General features: G+C 44.8%; 1 protein-coding gene across 2 annotated transcripts in view; it reads left to right on the top strand.

The window, feature by feature from the left end:
• Positions 1-26014, top strand: part of elp4 (elongator acetyltransferase complex subunit 4) — a 75945-nt gene that overhangs the window by 22019 nt on the left and 27912 nt on the right. The window contains exon 10 of one of the 2 annotated variants that reach the window (XM_040197685.2): positions 23438-25917. The exons of the other annotated variant lie outside the window; for it this stretch is intronic. Within the exon in view, the coding sequence (XP_040053619.2) occupies positions 23438-23566 (129 nt within the window). The 3' untranslated portion in view covers positions 23567-25917. Of the gene's footprint in view, positions 1-23437; positions 25918-26014 lie in introns of those variants that run through there. 2 annotated transcript variants of the gene reach the window in all.

Below are 26014 nucleotides of genomic sequence, written 5' to 3'. Positions count from 1 at the left end.
GGGAGGTGTCCCTGACCGGCTCTGTCACTTGGATGGCAATAGGCTGTGTGCAAGTATTTGCTGCAAGCTTTGTAGTCTTGGGAACTTTTGAGTGTTATGTTAATGTTTTCTTTTGCTTTTTAATGTTGTTATTTTGAAGTTATCGTTGTTGAGAGTCAGTATAAGAAGGATGGGAGTGAGGAACATGACCAAATGGTGAATGTCCTGAGCCCGATTCATACGGAAAACCGCGTTGTGGCTTGTGTCACCATCATTTTTGTAGATTCTTGAGTTTTTAGGATTTCACCGGTTTTTTTTTTGGAAAGTCAAAAAACTTTTGATAAAACTGTCTTCATAGCCTGAACAATGTATTTATTCTGTTAACCTGGATATCGGTGCAATAAAAGACAAAAAATCACAGTATTAGTTTTATGCATCTAATAGGACTTGAAGCTCATCTTCTACTCGTATTGGACTTCATCAATTTTACGTAGTCATCTCATTACTACCTTAAACAACAGCCACAGGTCTGTTTGAATGCAGGCTTTGGTCTAAACACCCCGAACAGCTAACAAAGGCCGATGCCTACCCGTTGAGTAAGTACACGGATATGGTGCACTATACTTTTACCTTTTCAGAAGACCAACTCTACGGTCATACAAACATCTCGGATAATCCAATCACCCCTCCATACCACATAAGGTGAACTTGGCATTGATTGAGGGTAGTTTTAAGCTGAGTGGAAGCAGAAAAGGGCGATGAAGAGAACGATGGTGCCGAGTACGAGACGACTTAAAGAGAAGAGGAGGCCAAACCGAAGGAGTCCGAGGGAGGTGCATAGAGTAGGTTAATGTTTCTTGGCATGTCCTTAAAACGTCTTTTAAGACAACGCCTGTGTCTGCTCCCCGTTGAAGCCTGTGGGTGCCGAGGGAAGGGTGTTAATGGACCTATGTGAGGAACAGAGCGGAGGCTTGGTAGAGGAGGGGGGAGGCATAAACGGAGAGGAGCAGTTAAGTGATTCTCGGGTCAGGTCTAATTAAAATGAGGGCTTTTCCTCAGAGGCAACAAACCGTCGTATTGAGAGAGAAATAAAAAGGGAGGAAAGGAAAGAATTGTAAAATGCAAAATGAGTTCGACAGAGAGCCAGTCCTCAGGGCGTGTTTGTGTATTTGCTTATGTGTTTGTTTGTGGTCCGTGCCTGGTTGTATATCTGCTTCCCTAAGTCATAAACAAGGCTCGGTACTAAAGATCAGAGAAAGGCCAATGTTGAAAAGGACTCATATGGAGAAAAAACTCTGAAAAACTGAACTGGGTCATATAATATTTACCTCCTTTAGTGAATCACAACGACTATTTGCAGACTGAGTAAACTAAATACAAACAATAGGCTGATTGGATGTCCTGAACCTATTAGTGGAATGAACAAAAACCTCTGCCAGTAATTTGTATGTCCGTCCTGGGAATTAGCATCAGATGGGGATGGACCTTTTGGAATAATATTTGAATTGAATTATTTATGCTTCCTCCCTTGGTGCATACCAGCCTGTGTCGCAGCTTGGAATGAGGTGTGCTTATGATTTGTGTGTGTGTAGGAGAAAGGGAGAGACGGAGAGCCCGGCGAAGGCCAGTGAGTGGCACGCGATCCCACCCCTCAGACGAACAATATTCACAACACACACCAGATTTGCATTTATTATTTAACGGGAATTTTATCTATTCTGCAAGTGTGCACGCATTTTTGAAAAGGCCTTGCGTGTAGGGTCTCTGGGCTGAGTCTTGGCTGTGTGTACGGTGGGGAAGTATGGATGTTTTTGTTTGTTTGGCTGTTGTGGTACCTGCTGCGATGGCGTGTGACCTTGATCTTTATATGAATATTGATCTTCGGGGGATCTGTTTTGGTTGTTTTTTTTAAACCAAAACTACCTCACTAATTCCAAATCAGTAAAAGGTTCCACACAGTATTATAGCTGGAAATGTCAATTTGGCAGTGGCAAAGGGACTCTAATGTTCAGAGGATGTGCTTGTCTTGACACGGTGAGGGTTGAGAAATCATTATTAGGTTTCTGGCTGAATCACTCATCAATGTTTGTCTTTTTCTTTTTTAATCCTCAAAAGCCTATGGGGGGAAAGAGAAGTAGCGGTTGCGTTTGCCGGAGACAATTCAAAGTGCAACAAGAGAATATTTGGGCCTTCGCCAAACGTGCTGCCCTCCATGGAATATTAACACAATGCCGAAACGTTTCCTACAAACATGGAGTATTAAAGGGAAAACCAAACGGGGCACATGTGCTCCTCCTGCCAGACTGAGTAAGAGTGCGGTCCGCCCGAACTTGCCCTGGAAGTGAAGCTGCTTCATCAGTGAGCAGTGAACCATTAACATGGTCCGTGCACCACTCAGCCCCCATCAGACTAGACCGGCCTCATTGGACTCAGACCTGATTAAAGTAGCCCTAGTGGTCTTCAGCTCCCATTAGAGGGAGGCAGGAAAAGAGGCTCTAACTTGCATGCCACCCCACATCCATGGGGTCTTGTGGTACTGTAGGTTATGTGTAAGTGTGTTCGGAAATGGCTCCCCATTAGCATAATGGTAGTGACTGGGGGAACCTTAGGCCCCATAGTGCTTACAAACTGGCTCTTCACTGTATCCTTGGCTTCAGAATCATTTCATTGTTATCTTCTAATTTTGCCTTAGGTCCATGTTATTTTCTTCTTCTTCAAAAAAAAAAAAACATTATTTAAAAGACTGGTTGACTGTTGAGCCTGTGCAAAGCAGCTAGTACTTTTCCTCACAGTCACACATTATTCTTCGTTGGGTTCTTTGGTGGTGTAAACATAATGCTTAGATTTTTTTTTTTTTATTAGAAACTATAAATCATGGAAAGCTGAAACAATAATAAATGTCCAATATCATTAAATATATATTAAATAATTAGTCACTCTGCATACAACGGAGAATAGAACATGTGCATTTGCAAATATGCGTATAATTTCAAAAAATACACTGAAACACGGTTAGCGTCATTGCTGAGACTTGAATAACCGGTGGAGAAAGGCAGAAGTTGTCCTGTCCTGTTTGGGAGGGTGTCATTTTAAACCAGCCAAAAGGGAGAAAAAGTCCCCTCGCTGCTCTTAGTCCACAGAGAAAGTTCAAATTGCCACAATGAGCGCAAACAGCTCCATGGTCGGAGTGGTTCAAAGGTGGAATGTTGATCCGGCGCAGGAGCATCCAACTCAGGAAGGCTCTCTGCTTGGGTCCTAAAAATAACTTTCCCACACTCGCTGCTCAGTGTCCTAGGGGGGTCAGGAGGAGGAGTGTGCGCATGCATGTCTCTCTGTGTCTGCTCATGTCTGCTGTTTATGTATGTTAATGCACCGTGATTTAACACAAATAATGTGTCAAACAAGATGATGTGTGCAGTCGTTTTTTTCATTTTATTTGACTTATTATTGGTTTTCTAATTGGTGTCCACAATTTGGTAAAAGTAGCCGCGATCATAAAGCCCACACTGATATTAATGTATTTTTCTTTTTTCTTAATTGTTTTTAATTATTGACAAATAATTGACAAATGTTTTGATGTTGTGTAGAATAGTTACTTGGTCATTGATCATGGTGGTTCCATGGCTTTTGCTTTTAAAATGAACACGTTTCAGTGCAGGCAGCTGAAATTGTAAACATGGAGGTTTATCATCAACAATAGAGGTTGCAGTGCAAGGTGTGTGTCACCAAAATACTGCCCAAAATGTGTGAAAACAGAAAGCTGTATGGAAACACTCTGTCACATCTGTCAAGTTTGACGATCAAATGTCAACACTTTTTCAAAATCTTCGGGGTGTTTTTTGGTTTATACTACAACGTGAGACTTCGGAAAGCCTAATCCACACGAGGTGACGGCTTTATGGGGAGGAGTCACATCCCGACTCCTAGCAACAGAATGTGTGCTTACTTCCTTCGTTTGATTGCATAAGCGAGAGCAGACTTAGGAGACGCCAGACCAGTTGGACACTAGTCAGCAATGAGCTCTTGCTTGGTGAAAACAAATTGGGTGTTTTGATCCTCTTTCTCTCCCCATAAAGGCATTTTGTTTAGCTAATCAAGAGAGCTGTGTTTAAAAAGGATTCAGCCCAGCCGACACGGAGCTGTTTAAAGTGGTCGTCGGCCATTGAGAGGAGTCGGCCGGCCGCTGAATGCAGTAGTGCTCATGTATTTTATGAGGGCAAGTGTCACTGTCCTTCGGAGTTCACAGGTGGCTTTTGAAAGGCCCAGCCAAATGATGGAAGATAGTTAGGACCCACATAGAGCCCTGAATAGACTTTAATTACACTCAGCAGATGATTCGGAGAGCCATTTGAGGGACAAGCCTCCACTTCAAAAGGAAAGATAGAGGGCGAGTTAATGGCGCTCTATCCAGTAGTTTGCGACCCCATCTAAGAACGTTTGAGTTAGTGTGGCTTGCATTTATGCAGCAAAAAAATAACGATTTTCTTTGTGTGTTTATGAATGTGTGTGTGTGCGCTACCTAGCACACAAACGTGAATGTGTGAAGGTTGGGGGAGGCACTGGGTGGGAGAATACTCCAGTGTGTGGCTTAACCAAACTTTCCTTTTGTCCCTAACAATGATGAGTGATGATGAGTGACAGGGGTGTTAGGAGTGGGATCTGGGGAACAGAATGCTCCTAAGCAGCGCTTGCCCAAACGCACACAAAAGGCAGCAAGAGGTCAAACCTGAGGCGAGCTTCTTATCCACTGGCACATGACATCGCACCATGTTGTCTGTCGCATAGTAAGCTAAAACACATTTCTGTTCTGTGTTTCCCGCCGACTTCACAAGCTTGAAAAGTACTTTGCAGTATTTATTTAGTTTTTAAGTATATATATATAATCAGTTGTCATTATCAAAAGCAGCTGGATGGCGTCCCGGATCACATTGAGCCTCTGAGATACCTCTTGACTTTTCTCTGGCCCCATTTTAAATGTTAATATCAACGAGGTTGTTACTCCATCTCTCTCTCTCTCTCTCTCTCTCTCTCTCGCTCTCTCTCTCTCTGCATCACTTTCTATTCTTGACCAGCCTCCCTTCCTATTAGCATACCTCCTCACTCTAACGCAAGCAAGAATGCACAGTTGTCCTTTTGTTACACAAAATCCATGCATTCTGCTAACACAGCCCAACTCTAAACACACAGGAACCCCTCCCTTTACCCACACACACACACACACACACACACACACACACACATCGTGCCCCACCGCAAGCTAGGGATGAGGAGGACTTGCGTGCAAGTGTTTCCCAGGAGGCGGTTGTAGACCGAGGGTTCTGAGGCCCGCGGATGGCTTTAGATGGCGGTTAGCGAGGAACCAGTATTTTTTCTTTTTTTTTGTGTTGTTGCCCTGCGCTCCTTTTACCCCTCCCCCTTTCTGAGCTCAGGCCGTGATCGTAATAGGGAGTGACAGCTCACCTCTCCCTAGCGTGCCTACAGTCCTCGGAGCGTTAGAACCCCCCGCGCAACACCCCCACCCCACCACCACCCCCAAGTCCCGGAAGCCCACAAAGGTTACTCCATATGTTAGTCTGAGGATTCTTATGATTCTCCTTTTTTTTTTTTCATCAGACGAGCATATTTTCGTGTCTTTACATGACGGAAATCCAATCAGCCGTATTTCTCCGTGCTCATCAGAAATGGAGTACGGCGCGTCATTCGTTGTTTTACGTGGATGCTCGGTCTTCTGAGTGAGGAGATCCAGGGCCTAGAGTTTCACATCCATGGAAGGCTCCGTGTTTAGAGAGGGAAGTGATCTGATGGCCTGGTGCTGTACGCTCACTTACACAGACTTTTGTTTGTGTGGCGAAGGGGTGTACACTTGCTTTTGTCACCCGTCGTGCATTTGTGCATGTGCATACCTGTATATGTGTATTTGCTTTATTAGGTATACCTGTTCAATTGCTTGTTAACACAAATTGCTTATCGGCCAATCACATGGCCACGGCTCAATGCATTTAGGTGTGCTGGTCTGAGTATGTCAGAAACTACTGGGATTTTCACGCACAACCATCTCTAGAGTTTATGGAGAACGGTACGAAAAAGATAAAAATGTTGAGTGAGCAGCACGTGCACACACAGGTCAAGAATGGGCAGACTGGCTCGAGAAGTCAACAGTAACACAAATAACCACTCGTTACAACCCAGGAATGAAGAATAGCATCTCTGAACGCACAACACGTGGAAGCTTGAAGAAGAACACGAAAAGCATGGATCCATCCTACCTTGTATCCTCGGTTTAGGCTGCTGCTGGTGGTGTAATGGCGTGGGGGATATATTTCTTGGCACACTTTGTGCCCCTTGGTACCAATCGAGCATGCTTTAAATGCCACAGCCTACCACAGTATTGTTGCTGCCAATGTCCATCCCTTTATGACAACAGTGTACTAATCTTCTGATGGCATAGCATAATGCACCATGAAACTACTTTCTTGAACACAACAATAAGTCCACTGTACTCCAATGGCCCCCAGTCACCACATCTCAATCCAATAGAGCACCTTTGGGATGTGGTGGAACGGGTGATTTGCGTCATAGATGTGCAGCCGACAAAATCTCTGAGGAATGTTTCCGACACCTTGTTGAAAGTATGCCAGGAAGAATTAAGGCAGTTCTGGAGGTAAAAGTCGGTTTTACTGGTGAGGTGCACCTAAGGAAGTGGCCGGTATACATGCTTCTGCAATTTCACAGCATAAGTTTTTTTTTAAGTTTGAAAAGCGCGTCTTCATTACTTCCTTATTTGACAAAAAGAAAGAAAATTGAATAACTCAGCTGAATTTCTAGTTCCAAAGTTTGTTTGGTTTGTTGGATATATAATGAGAACATGTTATGTCTCTGTTGCAGAGTTTCTACTCCTTGAATGACTTTATTTATTCATATGAAAAAGAATTTGCTTACGTCAACAACAACAAAAATCCCAATGAGTCCCTCTTCAGATAAACCTCATAGGACATGAAAGTTAACAGCTTCCTTTGATGCACGTCTTTAAAAACACATTCAGCAGTCATCCTTTGAGCTTTCTACATCAACGCAAGTCCTTCAAGGAGACAGTAGATGTGATGCACAGAATTCTAATTATATCAGCACAACATATTGGTGCCTGCGTGTCTCTTTGAATCTTTACGAGACTGTTCATACAAATCTTGGATAACCAGCTATGTAAATCGTATAAGGACCCGTGTGTGTGTGTGTTGCGTGGGGGGTTTGCGTGCTTAGATAGGCAAGGAATAGCGCACAAAAGCATGTGTAGTGGTGAATATTAGAGCAAGCAGAGTGTTAGCAGGCGCGCTCTGTGTACAGAAAGAAAGAAGTGCTTTTCCCATCTCAAACACCCCCCCCCCCCCCTTCTTTCTACCACTCACTCTGTTTCTTTTGTAGAACGCTCTCTCCCTCTGCTCCTCTTTTTTTAATCCTAGTGAGCTTTTTAGGAGTGTTCCTCCCTCAACGTTGAGAGGCTGTAACCCAACTAAACAGCCCTCACTTTCGCCCTCCTCACATCATTTGCTACCAGACACAAAGTCAGCTTGGCATCTCATAAGCTGATGCCTGTTTTAAGATGCTGTACTCATGATGAACATTCCTGCTAAACTCGACCCCCCCCCCCTCCCTCTACTTCCAAAAGTCCTCAAAAAAATAGATAGTGCAAACTCATTTGGATGATCAGAGAGAAGTGCACAGACACAGCAGCAGTGCTGTGGGAATCAATCTGCAACGTTAGAATATTCAAGATAAGTGCCGCAGGGTGTGTGTGTGTGTGTGTGTGTGTGTGTGTGTGTGTGTGTGTGTGTGTGTGTGTGTGTGTGTGTGTGTGTGTGTGTGTGTGTGTGTGTGTGTGTGTGTGTGTGTGTGTGTGTGTGTGTGTGTGTGTGTGTGTGTGCGCGCGCAGCTTCCCAGCATCCTCTCCAAACACCCTGCAGGCCAAAGTGGAAACCCAACCACGCTCCACATATCACCCCATGTGATGTTTGGGGACGCAGCCAACACCTAATCTGCACACGCACACGTCTTTTTAAAGAACACATGAGCTTTCCATCTTCTCCCTCAATGTGGTGCGCTAGCGCATCACCACTTCGGGCCTTAATGGCAGCCTACATATCAGAGAGGAAGCGCTGGCCCGGTGTAATCTGACTAGTCTTAATCACAGGCAGTATCCGGTAATAGGCTGCTTGCACAGATATCAGCCATTAGAGCGGTGTCTCTGACGGGAGAGGCCTGATTGGCTGCGCGGTGGTTGATAAAGAGGCCATGCCTCATTTACCTCCAATTTTTTGTTCGCACATCCCTGTATTAAAGTCAAGCAGAAAGATGGCGAAGGACTGTGTTAAACTGATTTATGTGCTCCCCTATGTGGCGGTGGCTAATCTGCACGTCCTGATTGCATTGTCAGCAATCAGTGCCGCTCTACAAGTAAACGGTGTCACCGGACGGGGGTGGTTCCAGTAAAGTTTTGATGATGTTCTATTATATTGTATTAAATGGTCCTATTGCTGGACTCGTTAAAATGGAAAACAGTAGAGCTTTGTGACGGATATTCCTTTTCCGCTGTGAGTTTATTTAAAAGGGCCGTTCCCAGGCTCTAGGCTTGTTTCAGTGGTTTCACTTCAAAACCTCAAACCAGCAGCTCTTCTCTGCTAATTGAACTTAACCACAACAAGTTTCCTCAGGTACACGTTACAAACTTATACTTTCAGCAGATTTTTACTTTCCTCTCAATTCTAGTGTCTCCGTCTTCTCTCCCCACAAGCAACGTGCTTCCCTGGAGGTTGAACTTTTTTGCTGTGGTGTACATAAACGTAGACGATGACCAGAATGATATGTTCTTAGTCCTTCCATCTCACCCATTCACTTTGCCTTTGTTCGCAACAGAATAGCATGTGATCTGATTCCATGATAAATTTGAGTAATTCCACAGATGGTTTCACCATCCATTTGAAAATACCATAAAACAAAGTCAAACCATTAAAGATAATATACCCATTATTAGTATGGAAATTAGAAATGGAATGCAATGGAGTAGTGAAAGCGTGTCACTTGAGTGACAGTTGAAGACACTCCTGGTTCAATGCACTGTATTTAAGATATGTGTGATGTTTTTCAAACTCCATATTTGGCACATTATCCTCGGGTGGCAGCTCACACCTTGTTGGTATTTAAGACAGATTGCAACGGATATTACCGGATTTCGGTGGCGGTTGCATTTAAGGGTGCAGCTCCCTCATAACAGGGAGGTGTCGTCTGCTGACAGATCACTGTCTGGATGAGAGAGCACAGCAGCATCCCACCTCATTACCGTAGCAACACACTAACCGAGGGACCGACACACTGCTCGCTGTGATTAAGATGTAAATTTCCTCTAATTGGAATGTAAATTCATACATTTATATGAAGACGTCAGCTGTCAGATTGCAATATTGTGTCCTTTTTTTCCATGTCCCCCGTTCCCCAGGCAGCGACTAGGTGCCTGTAATCTGTATCGTACTCCCGCAGCCCGTTCTGGGATTTGCCGTTTGTTTAATGTCGGGTCCATTGTCTTGCATCCAGCCCGTCATTGTAATGCTCCCCATTCATGTTTCTGTGTTTTGTTGCGGTTTGATTTGCTCTCGCTACCTGTGTTTGTTCCTCCATGCATGGATGAGCCGCCAGGGCTTCGGGGACGGGAAGGGACTTTGAGTCGGGGGGCCGGGGTCATCGGGTGGCCGTATTTTGTGTGTGCATCGATTACTTCTGCTGAATGTTCCTCAATGCAAATAAGTCTGCCACTTTGAGAGGAAGCACATGTATCTGAAGTAATTAATTTTACCCTTGAATGCCAGCTGTGGTGTGCGTGTGACGTCTTCCAAATAGAGCTTTCTCACCAAAAAGGTGTTAATTTAGGGATTTGGCAGATGAAGTAAGTGTGTTTGCCAATGTATATGGCCCATAAAGCTGTGATGTGTCGTGTTTGTCCTGCTAATTCTGACATTGTGCCATCATGAGGGATTGTTGGATAACATTTTGATGGTACATTGAGACCCAATCCCCTTTGAATTGACTTCCTCTCAAATGTTGCAGCAAGTTTAAGTTCTGTATATGATGAACATAAAAAACATGTGTTATCTTATTCAGCAGGGTTATTTGTGAATGAATGGCACAATATTTCCGTGTTTCTAAAGGTGAGATAATGACAATGTTGTTAATTTAACTGCCTGGCAACTACTCTAAAGCAAAGTGGCCATTCTTTACCTACTCATTAGGGGAATACAAAGATATTAGCACAGTAAGTATTGGCCTGCAGGATGTTTTGTTTGGATGCATTTTGACAGTTCAAACACAAATCTTTTTCACATACCGATACCTGCCTCGACAGGCCACGATCAGCATGTACAACGGTTTAATTACAAGATGCCACACCTGGCATACACACGCAAACAAAAGGTCATTTTTATGATTAAGCAGAACTCGTGATTGTTCGGACCGAGGTCACATTGCCACAGATCTGATATGTGTTGGATTTACTGGGTGGTCAGACTGTAGAAAGCGGAGAAAAGGCGGCCTCGGTCGGGGTCTGCTGCCTCAGGCACTAGCATTTGGACTGTGAACGGTTTAATCACACCATTTTGAGTTGCAAAAAAGTGTAACAAGAATGTTCCCTTGCACGGTTTATTGGCTGGCCCGATCTATTGATAGATTGTGCTGTGTGTCGTGGCACAAACTGAACCAGTTGGAATGTATTAGCTTTGCAGTCGTCTGCATCGGAGCACATGTGTAAGTGCCCTGGTACAATACAAATCAATAAGACTCCAGTCCATTATCACCAGCCGTGGTAATGTGTCACTGGCTCGTAGCCACCATATTAAGAGATAGTTAAAACTGTAATGAATAATTCATATTTTGACCATCTCAACACAAAAAAGCTGTACATTTACAAACCACAAACAAGGACTGCATCATTTTTTGTGCAAAAGACAGAACTGGCCGGCGTTCCAAATCCTGCCCACAGGACATGTTTTGATGAATACCAACAAGAGCGGGCCAATTTGCTTCTTGTATGTTTGTGGACAGATCACCCGGCATCTTTGGGCGTGTACTCGAGGATCCTGCATATCTCCTGTGCATTCCTGTCAGGCACAGCTAGCGTGGGAAGTCTCACAGGTCACGCAAACTTTTTCACAAAGGAGTTGCGGATGCAGGAGTTGCAGGCGCATTTCCTCCATCTTTCACACGCTTTCAGAGAAAGTGTTTGTGGCGCTGTGCAGAAATGTGTGTATGCCTACAGACCTAAATCCAATCTAACATAGGGATTAAAGACAATGGTGTGTTCACAGGATGTGTGTGTGTGTGTGTGTGTGTGTGCGCAGGGTTTCACAACAGCGTTGTGTTGCTGTTGTGAGGTGCAAAAAATGAAAAGCACCAGAGCTCCCAGGAAAAACGTTCAGGCTGGGGCAACCTATTTTTAGGTTAAGCTGCAGGTGAAACTAGCTGAAGGTGTGTAAAATAAACAGTGGTTGCTTAGAGGCCAACACACCATCGCTGGCTTTGCCTTTTGTGTCGTATGTGACAGAGGCTGGAATTCCCACGCAGTGTGAATCCAGCTGAGTGTTTATCCGTGCACCAGGAATCCGGACTATGCTGCTGCAGCATGTAGCCGCCACTCCACCCATCTGTGGTACCAACTCCCTCGGTTGGCCCTCAATCAGGAAGGAATCCTAATAAACCTGCTCCTTTCACATCCATTCAATCCATCAGCGCATGTTCATCACATCGAATTGACAGCATGGGAAACTAACGTGTTCCCAGCCGTTGTGTCTTTTAACCAGGAATCTGCCTCTGGTCAGGTGAACCGGTCGGCCCCGATCAGGTGGGTTATTTTCACTTTATACATCCTGGTGACTGTACAAAGGCCCATCGGGGACTACATTCTGATGCATCCCCCCCACCCCCCCGGTGATTTACAGTTCCTCCCATCGCCTCACTCCACTTCAGGTGCAAGAGGACGCGGTGAATCATCTCTGCTGCCTTTGGGTGCCATTGGAAATGTTGTTTGCTTACTTACAAACTCGCTCCTTTGTTTGAGATTTAGATAGATAATTAGTTAGATAATTTATTTGTTGGATAAATAGATGTTAAGGATTTCTATTTATTTGAATTGTTCCAAGACATTATTGGTGATGATAATATTTCCTTTGGCCCGTCAGCATGATCTTTATAGTCCTCTGGCTCTTCGGCCACACAGACAACCAGGCTTGGCTCACCAGAGTCGCGCACAGACATACAAGAGGAGAGTTCGGAAGGAAAGGGGGGGGGGGGGCATTGTGTCCCCCAGGTATGACCGAGTCACTCATGCAGAAAGATCCCACATGGAGGAAGGTGGGCGACTGGGAGAGAGGGAGGGGCCATGAAGGAACTCTTGGCTTCCTCTTCTCCCCGTTTGTCCCCCCTACGCAGAAAACACATCTGTCTTCTTTTCTCTGCCACACACCTTTCAGCATCCGTTGCTCACCTTCTCACTCCAGTAGCAGACTTTTCACTTCTCAAAGCTTAAAATGTTTTTGTTTTTTTTATATATCTCAGGCAGCCAGGAAGTGTGACGCTTGTCACATTTCATGCCACCTGCCGTATTTTGTCTTGACTTTCTTTGGACACAAGTTTTTTGCATGCGGTCCGTCTCGCATGCAAATGTCTGCCAGCTCTACGGACATGACCATTGTAGTCCGCGGCAAAGCTATCTCATGGCCGCATGCATTAAAACAATTCAACTATGCCCCTCCCCCGATAATAACAATCATTTGCGGATGTGTTGGGTGAAATTTAGCAAGAAATTATCATTTTCTGAATCACTTCACTCTGCTTGCTCGGTGTTTGTTTCATTCTTTCTCTTTCTCCGTCTCGTCTTTGAGGCCTTAAAAGGACTCGGAGCCCCCTGCATGTCCTTCTTTTTGCTTCTTTTCTCTGTACTCTTTTTCATCATTATCCAACAGCACTTTTCTGTGCGTGCAAATGCTTTCTGAACGGCGTCCTTTCTTCCCTTTCAGGCTGGATGTCATTGTTGCTGCCTGTGGGCTGGGTGTATTTATTTAGGGGTAATTGGTGTGTGGATGAGTGAGGTAATGAGGTGCATCCACACTTGGCTGCTCCCCTCCCTGAGAGCCTGAGACAGACGTGGCCTAGCTGGGCTCCGGCTTGAGCTGTACCGCACTGCTGTTTCCTCCACACAAGCCAGAATGGCTCTTTCATACCCAGGTGGACAAACACAATCACTGGGGCTGATACCTAAATGAGGCGTCTGCTGTTTGAAGAGTGTGTGTGTGTCTGGGCCCATGAGTACATGTCCTGTGTGTGTGTGTTTATCTCCTTGTATTTGTGGCTGGAGAAAGGGGAAAGAAACCGCTTTTGGTTGTTGGCCTGTCCCTGTCTGGAGTCCGTGTTTGTATAAGTGATTTTCCCTGTGTGTTTGTAAGTGCATGTACATCAGACTGAGCGGGTGTTCAATGGAGCTCAAGGAGGACCTCTGGCTCTCGCAGCCCCCCTGCCAACCTCAAACTGCCCCCGACATCCTGCAGAGTTACCTAATGATTTCACTTACACCTCCCTTATCTGTCTGGCCCGTGTGGCAGCATCCGTCTGACGCTTGAGTCTTCACATGCCATTTACTGCCTCATATCCTGTGAAATTCAATTGCACAGCTCCGACGGTAGCCAGAGAAGGAGGGGGATCTCCCCCCTCTCGTTCTCACACACACACACACACACACACACACACACTCTTTTTGCGACGTCCCATATTTGTAAATACAAGCACCAACAGTTCAACGCATCACACCACATTTTTTCCATATTATCTCACAGCAACGTTGCATTTTCGTGTTTGAGCCCTGTGAAGTTGAACTTCTTTTCATTGCAGCGTTTCGAGGACGGACTTTGAACGAGGTGAAGTTTTAAACTGGAAAGCTTGGACGTTTGAGGCTGCCCACAGGTGTTCTGCAGATAATATTATGCATAGATTGTTTTGTTGTTATCAGGGTAATTGGTGTAGACCTGCCAGCCTTTGATAGACACACAATTACTGTATGTGATGCATAAGTGGACTCATTTTAGGGCAGGATTTTGAGTTGCTAATGGTGCATTATTCAGCTTTTGGTCTGTCCCCAAAAGTGCCGGGCCAAATCAAACACGCCGCTCCAGGATAATTGAGGCCCACTCCGCACCCCCTGCAGTGAGCAAGGCAGAATTGTAATCCCCTGACAACTCTGACTTGGCCCCAATCTGGCAGGCCGCCCATTTCCCAGCAAAACGCCGAACTCCACGTAGGGGAGAATGAAGAAGCTCGCTTTCCAATTTCGTTCTTCTTTTCAACTCAACAGAGCTCTGTAGCCATCTCTAGACTTACCCGCACTTTGTTTCATTTGCAACTTTACTTCATTGAACATAATTACACTCAAACCGTCCAGCTAATATTCTTGCTCAGCGGTCTCCTCAAGCTTTTGTGCTTTTATGATCAAAGGTTTTAGGCAAATATGTCTAACCACCCAAACCACAGAAATGTTTCCATTTGTCTTTTTACAACTTTTACATCAAATTTGAAGCAAAGTAAACTTGAAATCCACAATTCGGTTCCTTTTTTTAGATGCAATTTTACAGTTAAAATTCTACTTTGCTAGAGATTATTCCTCCATTTCCGATTAACTCTAAAACATATTTAGGGACAAACGTTGTACAAATACATTGACACATCTGGACTATCACATTTACAAGACGAGTCTACGGGTATTAAATAGCATGTTTCATGAACCTTGTGATAAAATGTTAGTGTTCTTTATCGTGTTGTAACAAGCCTTTATGGTTGGAGCATTCAGCCTTTTCCTGATGTGTACACATTTAAGATTGAAATGCACCACTTGTCTTTTTTTGTTAGCTATTTTTCATATTCTTTAATGTTAAATTCTCTATTCTTTTTTTTTTTTAAATCCAGACATTGTGTGCAGTGGCAGTGCATTAAGCACTGTCTCTGTGTCTTTTTTGCTGGGTCCCCGCCCCCCCTCACCCCTCCCAGGCCAGGGCTCACTGTTTTAATGGCTTCAGTAATGCTTCACAATTAACACTCAGCCAGCGCCCTGGGTTAGGTAATGGATGGTGTTTTTCAGGCTAAATTATAAAACACTAAACAAGAAATCCCCGTCACCCACAATGCTTCCAGGACCTAGAGGTTACGGGGGAAATGGAAGGTGGTGAATTTTTTGACAGGGCAGCCGAGGTGATGTCTCATTCCCTCTGACATCTTAAACACCCTAAAGGTGGCTTTGCCAACAGTCCACCCAGGAAGCACCTCACCTAGCTGTGGCTAAATTTACACAACCACCAACCCACAGGGAGAATGCTGGAGAGCAGAGCAGAGGTGGAGCTGGGGTGAGGACGGAGGACACAGAGGAGAAGGGAGGAGGAGGGGTAGGAGACTGAGGTGTGGCTGAGTGTCAAAGGTCAAGTTTCACGTCATTTATTATTTGAATTAAGTTTTGGATTAAGAAGCTTCAGCATTTCTCTTTGGTATTTCGTCCCTCTTGGCTTGCCTTTGCTCTGATGCACTGCAAGTAGAGACAGAGAAGAGGTCAGATTTGAGTTTTCCAGAGTGCATTCAGGAGCCGCGGAACGAAGCTTTCAGCCCCCAGCGATTGCTTTTCAACTCCACTGAGAGCACATCAGCTGTTGTATCATTTATCATTTCACTGTGAAAGTGACCTTCATTTCAGAGTGACACATATAACAGTGGGGGGAGCAGCGAGCGGACGTGAATACTTGAGCCCTTTGGAAGATTAAATATAAAACATTTCATAAGACACGCTGTCTAATGATTCCGGGTTATTTTTTTATTATTTTTTTCTTGCTCCAAGACATTTGACAATGGAAGACAATAGAAGTTGCAAATTGAGTTTAGAGTTTAAAAGTTCCCTTGCGACTAATGTTTATCACCCCAAGAGGTCATATCGTAAAAGGTGTTTTAATTTATGACCCGGATTGACGAGAAATGATTTCTTCTATCTCGTTGCATTACATTTGAATGAAAAGGCAGAGCTTCTTGCCCTTTAGAACTGTATATTCCAGCTTTTTATGAATTCGCTCAAAGGCTGCATATACGGAAGCTCTGAAGACAGACAGCCTAATAGAATGGTAACAATTCTAGATGCTCCCCAGTGGCAGAGTTCAGGCTGTTTGCCTGTGGGCTGATGTGGAGTGAATGGCCTTAGAGGCTCTAGGCTGGTCTATGTGTGGCCCGGCTGGTCCAAGTCAGCAGTAATCACTGGCTTTGGCCAGCATGCCTGTTAATGTGAATGGGGTTACTCTGGGCAACACCTTTTCAGCTGGGTCCTATGAAGTCCCCAGTATGGTGGTCTTTGTCCACACAAGGGCTGTCCTCTCAGCAAAAAGGGCTCCTTTTTTGTGAGGACTATCAACTGGTGATGGATTATACCCACCCCCCTTTATTCATCCGGGCAGACTAACAGACACGGATGCATGCAAACATAAACCTACTTCTTGATGAATCTTCGTTTCCATTCTTCCATTAGTCACTTATTTTTCTTCATCTTTTCTTAAACATTTCTGTTGGATTGTCACTTCTCTTTTGCTGATGATGCAGAAATCCTCACTAGCTCAATGAATGCTGGTACATGCATCCAAGTTGCTTTTGTGATCTATTTGTTTGCTTTGATAGTTCCTGAAGATTTCAATCTGTTGACCTTGAGTCCATGACTGCACCTCTTATCGCTTATCGGTTACCTCTTAACTGACAATTTGCAGGGTTCCTTGGGGTACGATGCTGTTAAAGTGCAACACAACTCTAAGCAGGACCAGTACCAGAAGTTAGGGGGTTAGAGGTTCACAGACCTTAACACCGGCATGCAGATTGTGGAAGTATTTAAAATGACAGATAATGTTTATTGTATCTTCTACCTTCTCTCATAGTGTAAGTTCTGGTGTGACCGTTTCCATAATAGTCTTTTTGGCTGACACAACAACCGACCAGTCCTCAACCCGTGTGATTGCCCCCACCTCTCTCAAGGGGTCGGCCACTTACTCAGGATGACACAGTAACCTCCAGACGACCTTTCGTTTTGCCAAATGTCATGCTTGTAAACTGCTTGAACTCCATCACAGCGCAAAAAAAAAAAAAAGCGGGAGAAATGGGTTGTTCTGTTGGAGGGCAGGCCGGGTTCAGGAAACCCAGTTTGTACTGGCCTGCCTTGTGTGCGCATGTTGTAAATACTGTGTGACACATGCATAAGCAAGTGGCAGTGTGGGTCTGTTGGCTTTTTGTACAGGGGTGTGTGCACTTGTACATTTAGAGCAACACAGAAAAGTGTATGAATAATACATATAATATCCTTGGTAAGTCTTTGGCTTTTATTTTTTGGTGACTGAAGCAGTACCAGAGCCATTCAGGATCCTAAAGGGACATTTTTCAACATCAAGGCAACCAGCGGAGTCTCCTGGAAGACGCTGCTTCATACAAGGGTTGCTGTTGGAAAAGAAAGGCCCTCGTAAATATCTAGGCCGGCTGTTTTTATGCTAAGCTAAGTGGCTGCTTGATCAAGCTTCCCATCGAAGGACAGATCTGGCCTTGATTTTCTCACCTATCTGAATGTAAGCAAAAAGGCATCGGCCCGAAAATTGTACAGTCGATTTCCCATACGGTGTTGTGTTGGGTTGTAGTAACTTTATCATGGTGAATTGAGCGATCATCTCGGGCGTTTTTTTCAAGGTTTAAAAAAAGGATCTTTAGATATTTCCCTCCACAGCATCTGTGTAGCGCTAGAAAACCTGCTTTCACTAAAAGTGTCAGTGGTGTTTTAACCTGAGGAAGTGCATATCACAGTCATGGTTTGAGGCGCAAAATGTTTGAGGGGTGGAGGGCACGAGAGGTCCCCCAGATACGCTGTCATAACTCATGCCGCCGCGCAGTTTGCTATGGGCCTATCTGTAGTGAAGGCAGCACTTAGACATGTTTGTACTCCATGCCCTACATCCCCCCCTCCCTATCTCCCCAGGCACCATGTCACTCCAGGGGTGGACCAGTACTCCCTGACTGTGCCCGAGTCCATAACACCAACTAAGCCCCCCTCCCTCCTTACTACCCACCACCACTGGGGTCAACGTGCCCTCGCCCCCTCACCCTACAACGCCTAGAGTCCCTACCAACACTGCCCTCCAAAGAGAAACAAAACCAAACTGAAAAGAGACAAAATGGCCCCACGCTGCTTCCCCTGTCAAAGCGCTTGACAGGCCCGCGCAGAGGCCCCCCAGAGGAGGGCTCTGTTGAAGATGATGACGATGGAGATAACAAGTCAAGTTGTTGTGTTACGGCGCAGTTACACTTTGGCCCTTGTTTGTCCATTTGGTTATTCAGAGGCACCGCAGAGCTCACTGATTCCAAAGCATGTCATGTGTAGTAACATGACAGATACTATCAAAGGCCGCTTTACATCAGCCCGTGGAGCGTGAAGGGTAAGTCAGGAGCAAAGAGAACAGGAATAAACATTCCATTAGCTATTACAAAACCTTGGAATATTGTCAGCTAATGAATTTTCTGCTGGGGCACGCTCACTTTTAATGAAATTCAGTCGGTTATTAGTCCCTTACTCCATTCTCCCAGTGTTTGGCATTATAATTACACTCAAAATGCTTACTCATCCTTCTGCCCGGTGCTGCCTACTCTGTCAGATGCATTAGCCATGAAGCCGAAGAGATGAGGGGCCTCTGTCTGTATCTGTCTATCTGTCAGTCCGCCTGACTGTCTGTATTCCTGCCTCTCAGATTATCCGGGATTAGGCAGCAGGTGACACGGCGAGCAGGTGACCGCCGCCCAATTACCAAAACGAAACTCGAGATGAGCTTGAGTGTGGTTTTACATTTCTTTCCTTCTTCTCCTGGCACTCTATTTATTTACGCTGCTTTTACTCGCTAAATGTTTTCGTTTACATTAGTGTCACGTCAAGAGCACCGATAAAGTCTGAAAATATGCCCTACCTCGTATGTCATGTTAAATATCAGATTTGACTAATTCAACTGAGGCTTCATTTTTTTAATGTTTAAATTCCTTGTTCAGAAGTTTGCACTACTAATAGTAGCTTGTAATGCTGCAGGGAGAACATTTTAAATACCGTGACAAAAAAATAAATAGAGTATGGATATTAAACTGACCAAAGAATATTATGTATGATAAAAGAAATCCGGTAAACAAATGATGAAGACAAAGTCTAAGCGATAAAAACGTCCCTAGTCAACAGGTTATTCTTAGGGCAAGGTCAGGGATCGAGTTGCACTCTTTGTTACAACAAAAGAAGAGGAAGGAAGAGCTTCTTTCCAGCTTTTGTTGGGCGCAGGTGGGCTAGAATTACCAGTGGCGGGATTTATGCTGGGTTGTTTCTGCTTTTTGATGGAACGGTACCGGACGTTTTCTGTGAAATGTACAGCGTAAATGTGACGATCGCTTCCTTCCCCAATAGAAGCGGATATAACATCATTATGTGGGTTTTGGTGCGCTGAAGGTAGAAACCTATAGGAGCTGTCCCATAGCATCAGCAAATGATTTCCCACACAATGAAGTGTAACTTTAGAGGTGCAGGGGATTACGCCACTGGGAGGTGATTTAGCTTGGTTTAGTGACTGGATAGAGCAGCATGTCTGGGAAAGTTCTACCTATTTTGTTCTGCCACCATTTTGACCGTTGGCTGGTTGTAGATTGTCATGGACAGACGTACACATTTGTTTTTCAGTGGATGCACTGCAGCTGCTCAGGGAAATTGGGTTGGCAAAAGGTATCACCTCTAATGTGACCACTGTCCATGAATACTAGACTTGTGGTGTATAAATCCATTCAAGCTGCATAAAAATAATGGTTTTCTGTATCAATACGATAACAAGACGTTCCTATTCATGCGATCTTAGCAGAAATCCAGATTGCTTTGCCAAGATTTCCTTTGTGATTGTTATGACATCAGCTTAATGATGCAATCTTCTGTTTCCTCATTTCGCTGACTTGATAGAGTTTACGACAAATAGGACCAAGTTACAGCAGTGATTGCGCTAAGTAGGTGTTTATGGTAAATATCGTGTCACTTCCCCGAGCATGTTCCAACATCGGCTAATCTGATCGCAACAGCCCGGCCGGTCGTCATGCGTTCCACCAAGGTGTTAGGTTTCCCATAGTTTTAAGCTGTACACTGACACGGGCCATTTGAAAGTGTGGCTTAAACTATGGATGAAATGACTCGTTAAATTAGCACCTACTACTCAAGTCATTAGCAAGCCGTTACCACCAGTGGAATGCCTTTGATGTGAGTTGGTCCTGTTTAAGCTCCAGTTGGAAATGTTGGTCCGCACTTACATAACTTTGTTACACTCAAAATTCAAATGTACATTAAAAAGTGAACGTGGGAACTGTATGTGGAGATTTGTGAGCAGCTGGCTGCAAGTAGCACGTAGCGCCATATTCCTTAAGAATCGGGTCTGGTGGTTTTTAGTAAGCGGATGGGAATTGTCCATTGTCGGCTGATATGAGTAACCCTCTTAGGCAAAGCTACTCCGTGGGCCGGCCCTTAGGGCTCATTTCAAGTGCTTAGCGCTCGTTTGGAGATTTGTCACCCCTCACCCTGTTGCCAGCATGGCCCCGGCCCCTCTGGCCGCAGAGCACAGCCGAACCGCAGACCTTCACCCCTGCCTGCCACTAGGGAGGGAAACACTAACATCACATTTCTAACACACACTCGCACCAACGCCGTGGCACACATCCATTTTCTTTTAGGACAACCCCCCCCAACTCCGCCAATGCACCACAGCCAATGGTCTATTTTCCCGCCGTCGACTCCCATCCGACGCCCCCCCGTCTTGTTTTTTTTTTTCTTCTTTTTTTTCACCCTGGTGAAGGTTGCCAGGCAGCAGAGAAAGACTTCACACACACACACACACACACCCCACTATGCCTCTGAGGGTTTTCCGGATGTCCTTGTTTACATCATGGAGTGTGCTGGTCGTGGGGTAGCAGACTCCGAGTCTTCCTGGTTATGTCTGTCTAAGTCCTACGCTGACCTCCATTCATTTGATATCAACGCAGGTGTCCATGGCAACCACTTAGTTCGCCGGCCTCACATATTTGGGCAAACATTTTTATTCGTTAAAATACTTTACTATTTGATTGATCTTTCAAAAAGTTAACTTGCATGGACAGTTACAAGTAGTTTGTTTGGATTGCCAAACTGAATACAAAGAAAGTTTTTGTATCCCTGATAATTAAATAACAGTTATCCGCTCTAGCATTGTCCCTCACTGATGTGCAGGATGTTTTCTAACTGTTACTAGCCTCCCTTTTCTCTCCGCGTTTCAAACCGATCGATTGGTTTTGTCTGCTCCTCCCTCCAACTTTGATGTCCGCATTGATTGTTCTCATCTGCCCCTGAACTCAAAGGTTAGAGTAGCTGTGCCGCACTTCTGGATTGCTTTGACCTTCGCTCTGCACATGCTCAGTGGATTCACGGAGCTCAGAGCCAAACAGACACGGCGTAGCCAGGCCCATGGGTGCTTGACAGCAAGACAACGGTGTGATGTCTTTTTTTTTTCCACTCACCCACTGAGGGTGATGTATATGTGATTGATTTTTCTCTCTCTGCCGTGTTTCCGCTGCGGTGCACTAAGCAGTACTGAGTCCAGGCTTGATCAATGCATTGTTTTTCTATTTAAATCACACTTGAGTGAGCTGAAGACACGAAAGGTTACACAGGTGAGGTTTGGCAGGGGTGGAAGTTGGAGCTTCTAGGGGGCCCCTGAAGGCCATTAAATGAGTTTGCATGGATTTGTGTGTGTGTGTATGTGAGATGAAGAGAGAGAGGGAGGGAGACAGAGACTAATACAGACTTAAAGGTTTGGCTAATTCATCGTGTGCCTTTTACCAACTGATCATTCTTCTTGTGGTGTCAAATAATTTAGTTTATGCTCATTATGTATCTCCTCTTTTTCTCACAGCAGTATTTTCCATCTGTGCCTCTGTAAGTCCTGTGTAACCTTACCTTTATCATCTTACATTAAATTATAGGTCTTTCACGGTGTCTCAGGGCTCACCTGCCCGAGGCTTCGTGAAGACTTCTCCTCTGCTTTCTGCTTCTTGCTTTACAAACGGTCTTCTGACACACACACACACACACACACACACACACACACACACACACACACACACACACACGAAAGCAATGCATTGAACAGCGAGGAGACCACGTGATGCACCTCTGACCCCTTAGCGCAGAACGTCATATCAGACGAACATCAGTGATGTAAAAACAGACTGAGACCATTGAATGCGCCTAAAGAAACGGTAATAATCCAAGGGAGGAAGTAGTGTACCCTTGAGGGGTAGAGAGTGTTGCATAGTCCTGAATTAGCTCTTAGTAATGACGCTGTTAAACCCTGTACCCAAACACCTAGTCATTAGGAAAAAGATAAGTATCTGCGGGAGTGGAAGGGCGCTCCTAAAGCTGCATGTCTTGAGGGGGGGATGACGTGGCAGGCGGGGAGGTTTAGAGGGCTGGGGTGGGGTGGGAGCGCAGGCTTTGACCAGCGGGTGTCAGATGTCATGGCAGATTCTTTCAGGGGCAAATTACAGGGTTTAACTTCCCGTGTACCCAGGATGCCTGTATTCCGATTTAACCTCCTCGATAGACACTTGAGCAACATGCTACTCAAAACCATTGTTGGGCGCGCACTCGACTCAGGAGATACTTCACCTCGTCTCACGCTCTCAGCACCTCTTCAGGACTTTGTTCATGGAGTGCCATTGGGGGCCTTGAGAGAGCAGAGCACTGTAGCTCGACTAAAGGTTTATAGTAGTTAGCGTGTTGGTGTTAGGGGGCTTTACACGAGTGGCCCTCATTAACCTCTTAGCGTCTTTGTGCTTCGAGTTGGCTGCTCATAGATGAGCTTTACTATGAAACAGCTAAAAGACTTGAGCCTAGTGACTCTGGCATTAGCTGGACATGATCATCTGTGTTGCACAGCAAATCTACGCAAGTGCAAAGACATCGAGATGCACGTCTGCGCCCGAACACAGCTCCCCTCATTAATGCATGCCGTTGTGTCCTACACAACTTCTCAAAAGCACCCCTACCTCACACACTCGCACACAAGACTTGTTCCCCGTGAGCTGCAACGGACCTAAAGCTCCGTGAAGCATTTAGCAGCATGCTAGCAGGTGTACTCCTCGATGCCAGTGCTGAGTGCTGAAGCATCTAATGCAATTTCAACCCAACATGGCTCACCGTGAATAAACATCACTGAAGTGTACCATCTACTGTACGTTGATCCACTGTAGTGCTTCCTTCTAATACACCCCCCCCCCCCACCCCCCCTCTCTCCCTCTCCCCCTCTCTCTCTCCCTCTCTCTCTCGCTCTGACTTCTATAGAGACTGCATTTGCCTCCAGACTTGTCTGAGACGGTGAGTCGTGTGAGCAGGGGGGAGCTGGCAGGAGCGGCCGCGGTGGCTTCAGCCTGCGGCTCCGGCGGTTCCGGCAACAAACACCTGGACTTCTAGTGCTCCCACACAGTTGCCGAGGGCAACCAACACCTGCAATGCCTCAGCGTTGTCCTCTTTACCATGGCGACCAGGTTGTTCCTTCGCCCACATAATGTCGACCTTCAGAAGCCCTGCAAGCCATTACTACCTGCCAACTCTCCCAGCCAGGGTCAACGATCGAAACATCAACTATATTTCAACTTTTCTTTTTGTATAAACATACAGTACACTCACAAGTTGACTTTTACACGTGCCATCCTGCTCATACGAAGTTCATTTGACTAACTTAACTTGCCAAAGCTGAATACAGTTTGCTGTTTTTCCACGCAGAAATGTGAACCCCGTAGTATTTTCAAATTGTTACATGAAGACGTGTGTGTGACGTGTGATCGGCAGGGTGATTCGTACTTAACCCAAACCCAAGGCGGAGGGATTGTTTAAAGGTTATTTCAGAGAATTAATATAGCAGCAATTAACTAATGTACAATGTAAATATATGGTGGAGTAGTGAACAAAGTGACACTCCCTCTGTATTTGTTGGACTCCTCTGTCCAGCTGATCGCCGCCCCCTTCACTGCCTGTGGAGGCGATACAATTCCTTATTGAGCCCCTTTAAGATCTGGTACATTTAGTTTGTTTCTTGTTGTTCTCTGTCTCTGGGGATTTCCCTGACAAGCAAAGTGTCATCATGAAATATTTTTTAGTCTACACAGACCCCTTACTCTTGGCAAACATTAAATAATTTAACTGCATTCTCCCTCGCTTCGAGCGTACTGTACAAACAAAAGTGGCCGCTCCTGACTAGCTCCTCCGTGAACATATATCATTTTTTTGTTCAGTTAAATTAAAGCAAATATATAATGCACAACTATGCTCTTAATTCAAGCTCTTTTCTTTTTTCTTTTTTTCTTTTTTTTTTTTCTTCTTTTTTTTACTTCATTGTGTTTCAACACCGGCTCTGAAAGGAAAGTCGACTACCTGTGATAGGATCTAAAGTGAGTGTGTTATGAACCTCTGGTTGGCCTCGCTGGGTTCAGGTCTGAATAAGGATGCTTCCATCTGACCCTGAGACTCTGCCGGTGAGTGACGTCTACCTCCTGTAAGCCTGAGAGATGAGCAGCATTGGCGGCAGGGAGTGGAAGAGCTGGATTTGGGTGCAGGCTTCACACCTCATCAGGCGTGTTTGCTGGATGAGCTGCTTTGCCATGACAAGTCCAAAAGAACAAATTAGGTCAAATAGTGACACGGAGAAACAGAGGGAGAAAGAAAAAAAACCACAATGAAAAATTAAATGTTTGATTTTGGTTTTCCTCAGTCTGCTGCTCATGCCAGTTTGAATAATGTTGCCTTTGAGAACTGGCAATACTGGTAAGCATCTGAAACACGTGTTGGAAGAGGGTAGTGTCACCTGACAGTTTCATGCATGAATGGAGTGCTCTTACATCGGGTGTATGAGAGAGTGAGGAGACGTACAATGGTCACTTATAGTGAACGAAAGCTTGAGTAGTCCAGATTAAAAAAAAGGGAAGTTATTGTTGTGGATGAGCTGACATATTACGGATACTCTTTCTTTCCCACCTGCCATGTCTGCGTGTCACCATGGAGCTGAGACACTCAGTTCAAAGTGCAGTATTTTCTAAGTTGTAAAACAATCTGCAAAGTTTTATAAGTAGTAAATATCTTGTATGCACATTGGAAGATATCCGGGTTCTCACATTTTTATCTACTTTTAGAATTTAAGAGTTGATAGTTTTCTGAGTCCTGACTTTTGACCAATGCTGTCTTCAGAGAACATTGAACCTTGATAGTGTTCTGCCCTCTGATAATGTTGGTTGTATTTGGTTGGTCAATGATCTGACTGATGATTAGCACACTTCTGTAAAGAGCATAAACAAGGAATTATGGGTACCGGGATATCTAAATTAATTTAAACCATAACACCATAACTGGAGCGTTTCAATCAGATGGAGAATCTATTCTCTCCTGTTTGATTTTTGTGATGAACGATGTATTTGAGTCTCTGTAGACGCCCTGTTTTGTTTGAATCTTAATAATGGTTGATACCATGTTATTGTGTGATGTGTTTTATAACAAATCCTAAAGTATCTCACCTTGGAGGAAAGAAAAATGGAAAAAGTTGTTTTATTTTTTATTTTTTGCATTGACCTTAATGTATTGTGCAACAATAGCATTTAAGGTGTACACTTGTTTAACAGAACCCCGTGTTTTTACAGCCTCGCTGGGCCTAAAGCAGAGACGGGGAGCTCTGGCACCGAGTGTACAGAATGTTCTTTTATCACTTTGTCTTTTGGCAGCTTCTGCTCACGTTGCATCAATTCCTTAATAAAGCCAGTTGTTTTTGTACAGCAGCTTTAGCTGAGGCCGTATGTGTCGTATTATTAATGGCCATCACGTTGCAGCTCTATCCAAGTACACGGTTCATTCTCACCACACTCCATATCTCTC

Source organism: Gasterosteus aculeatus, chromosome 12 (genome assembly GCF_964276395.1).
Source record: "Gasterosteus aculeatus chromosome 12, fGasAcu3.hap1.1, whole genome shotgun sequence".
Classification (NCBI taxonomy): Eukaryota; Metazoa; Chordata; class Actinopteri; order Perciformes; family Gasterosteidae; genus Gasterosteus; species Gasterosteus aculeatus.
The sequence above is the reverse complement of the archived record's forward strand: the minus strand, read 5'-3'. Positions and strand labels throughout refer to the sequence as shown.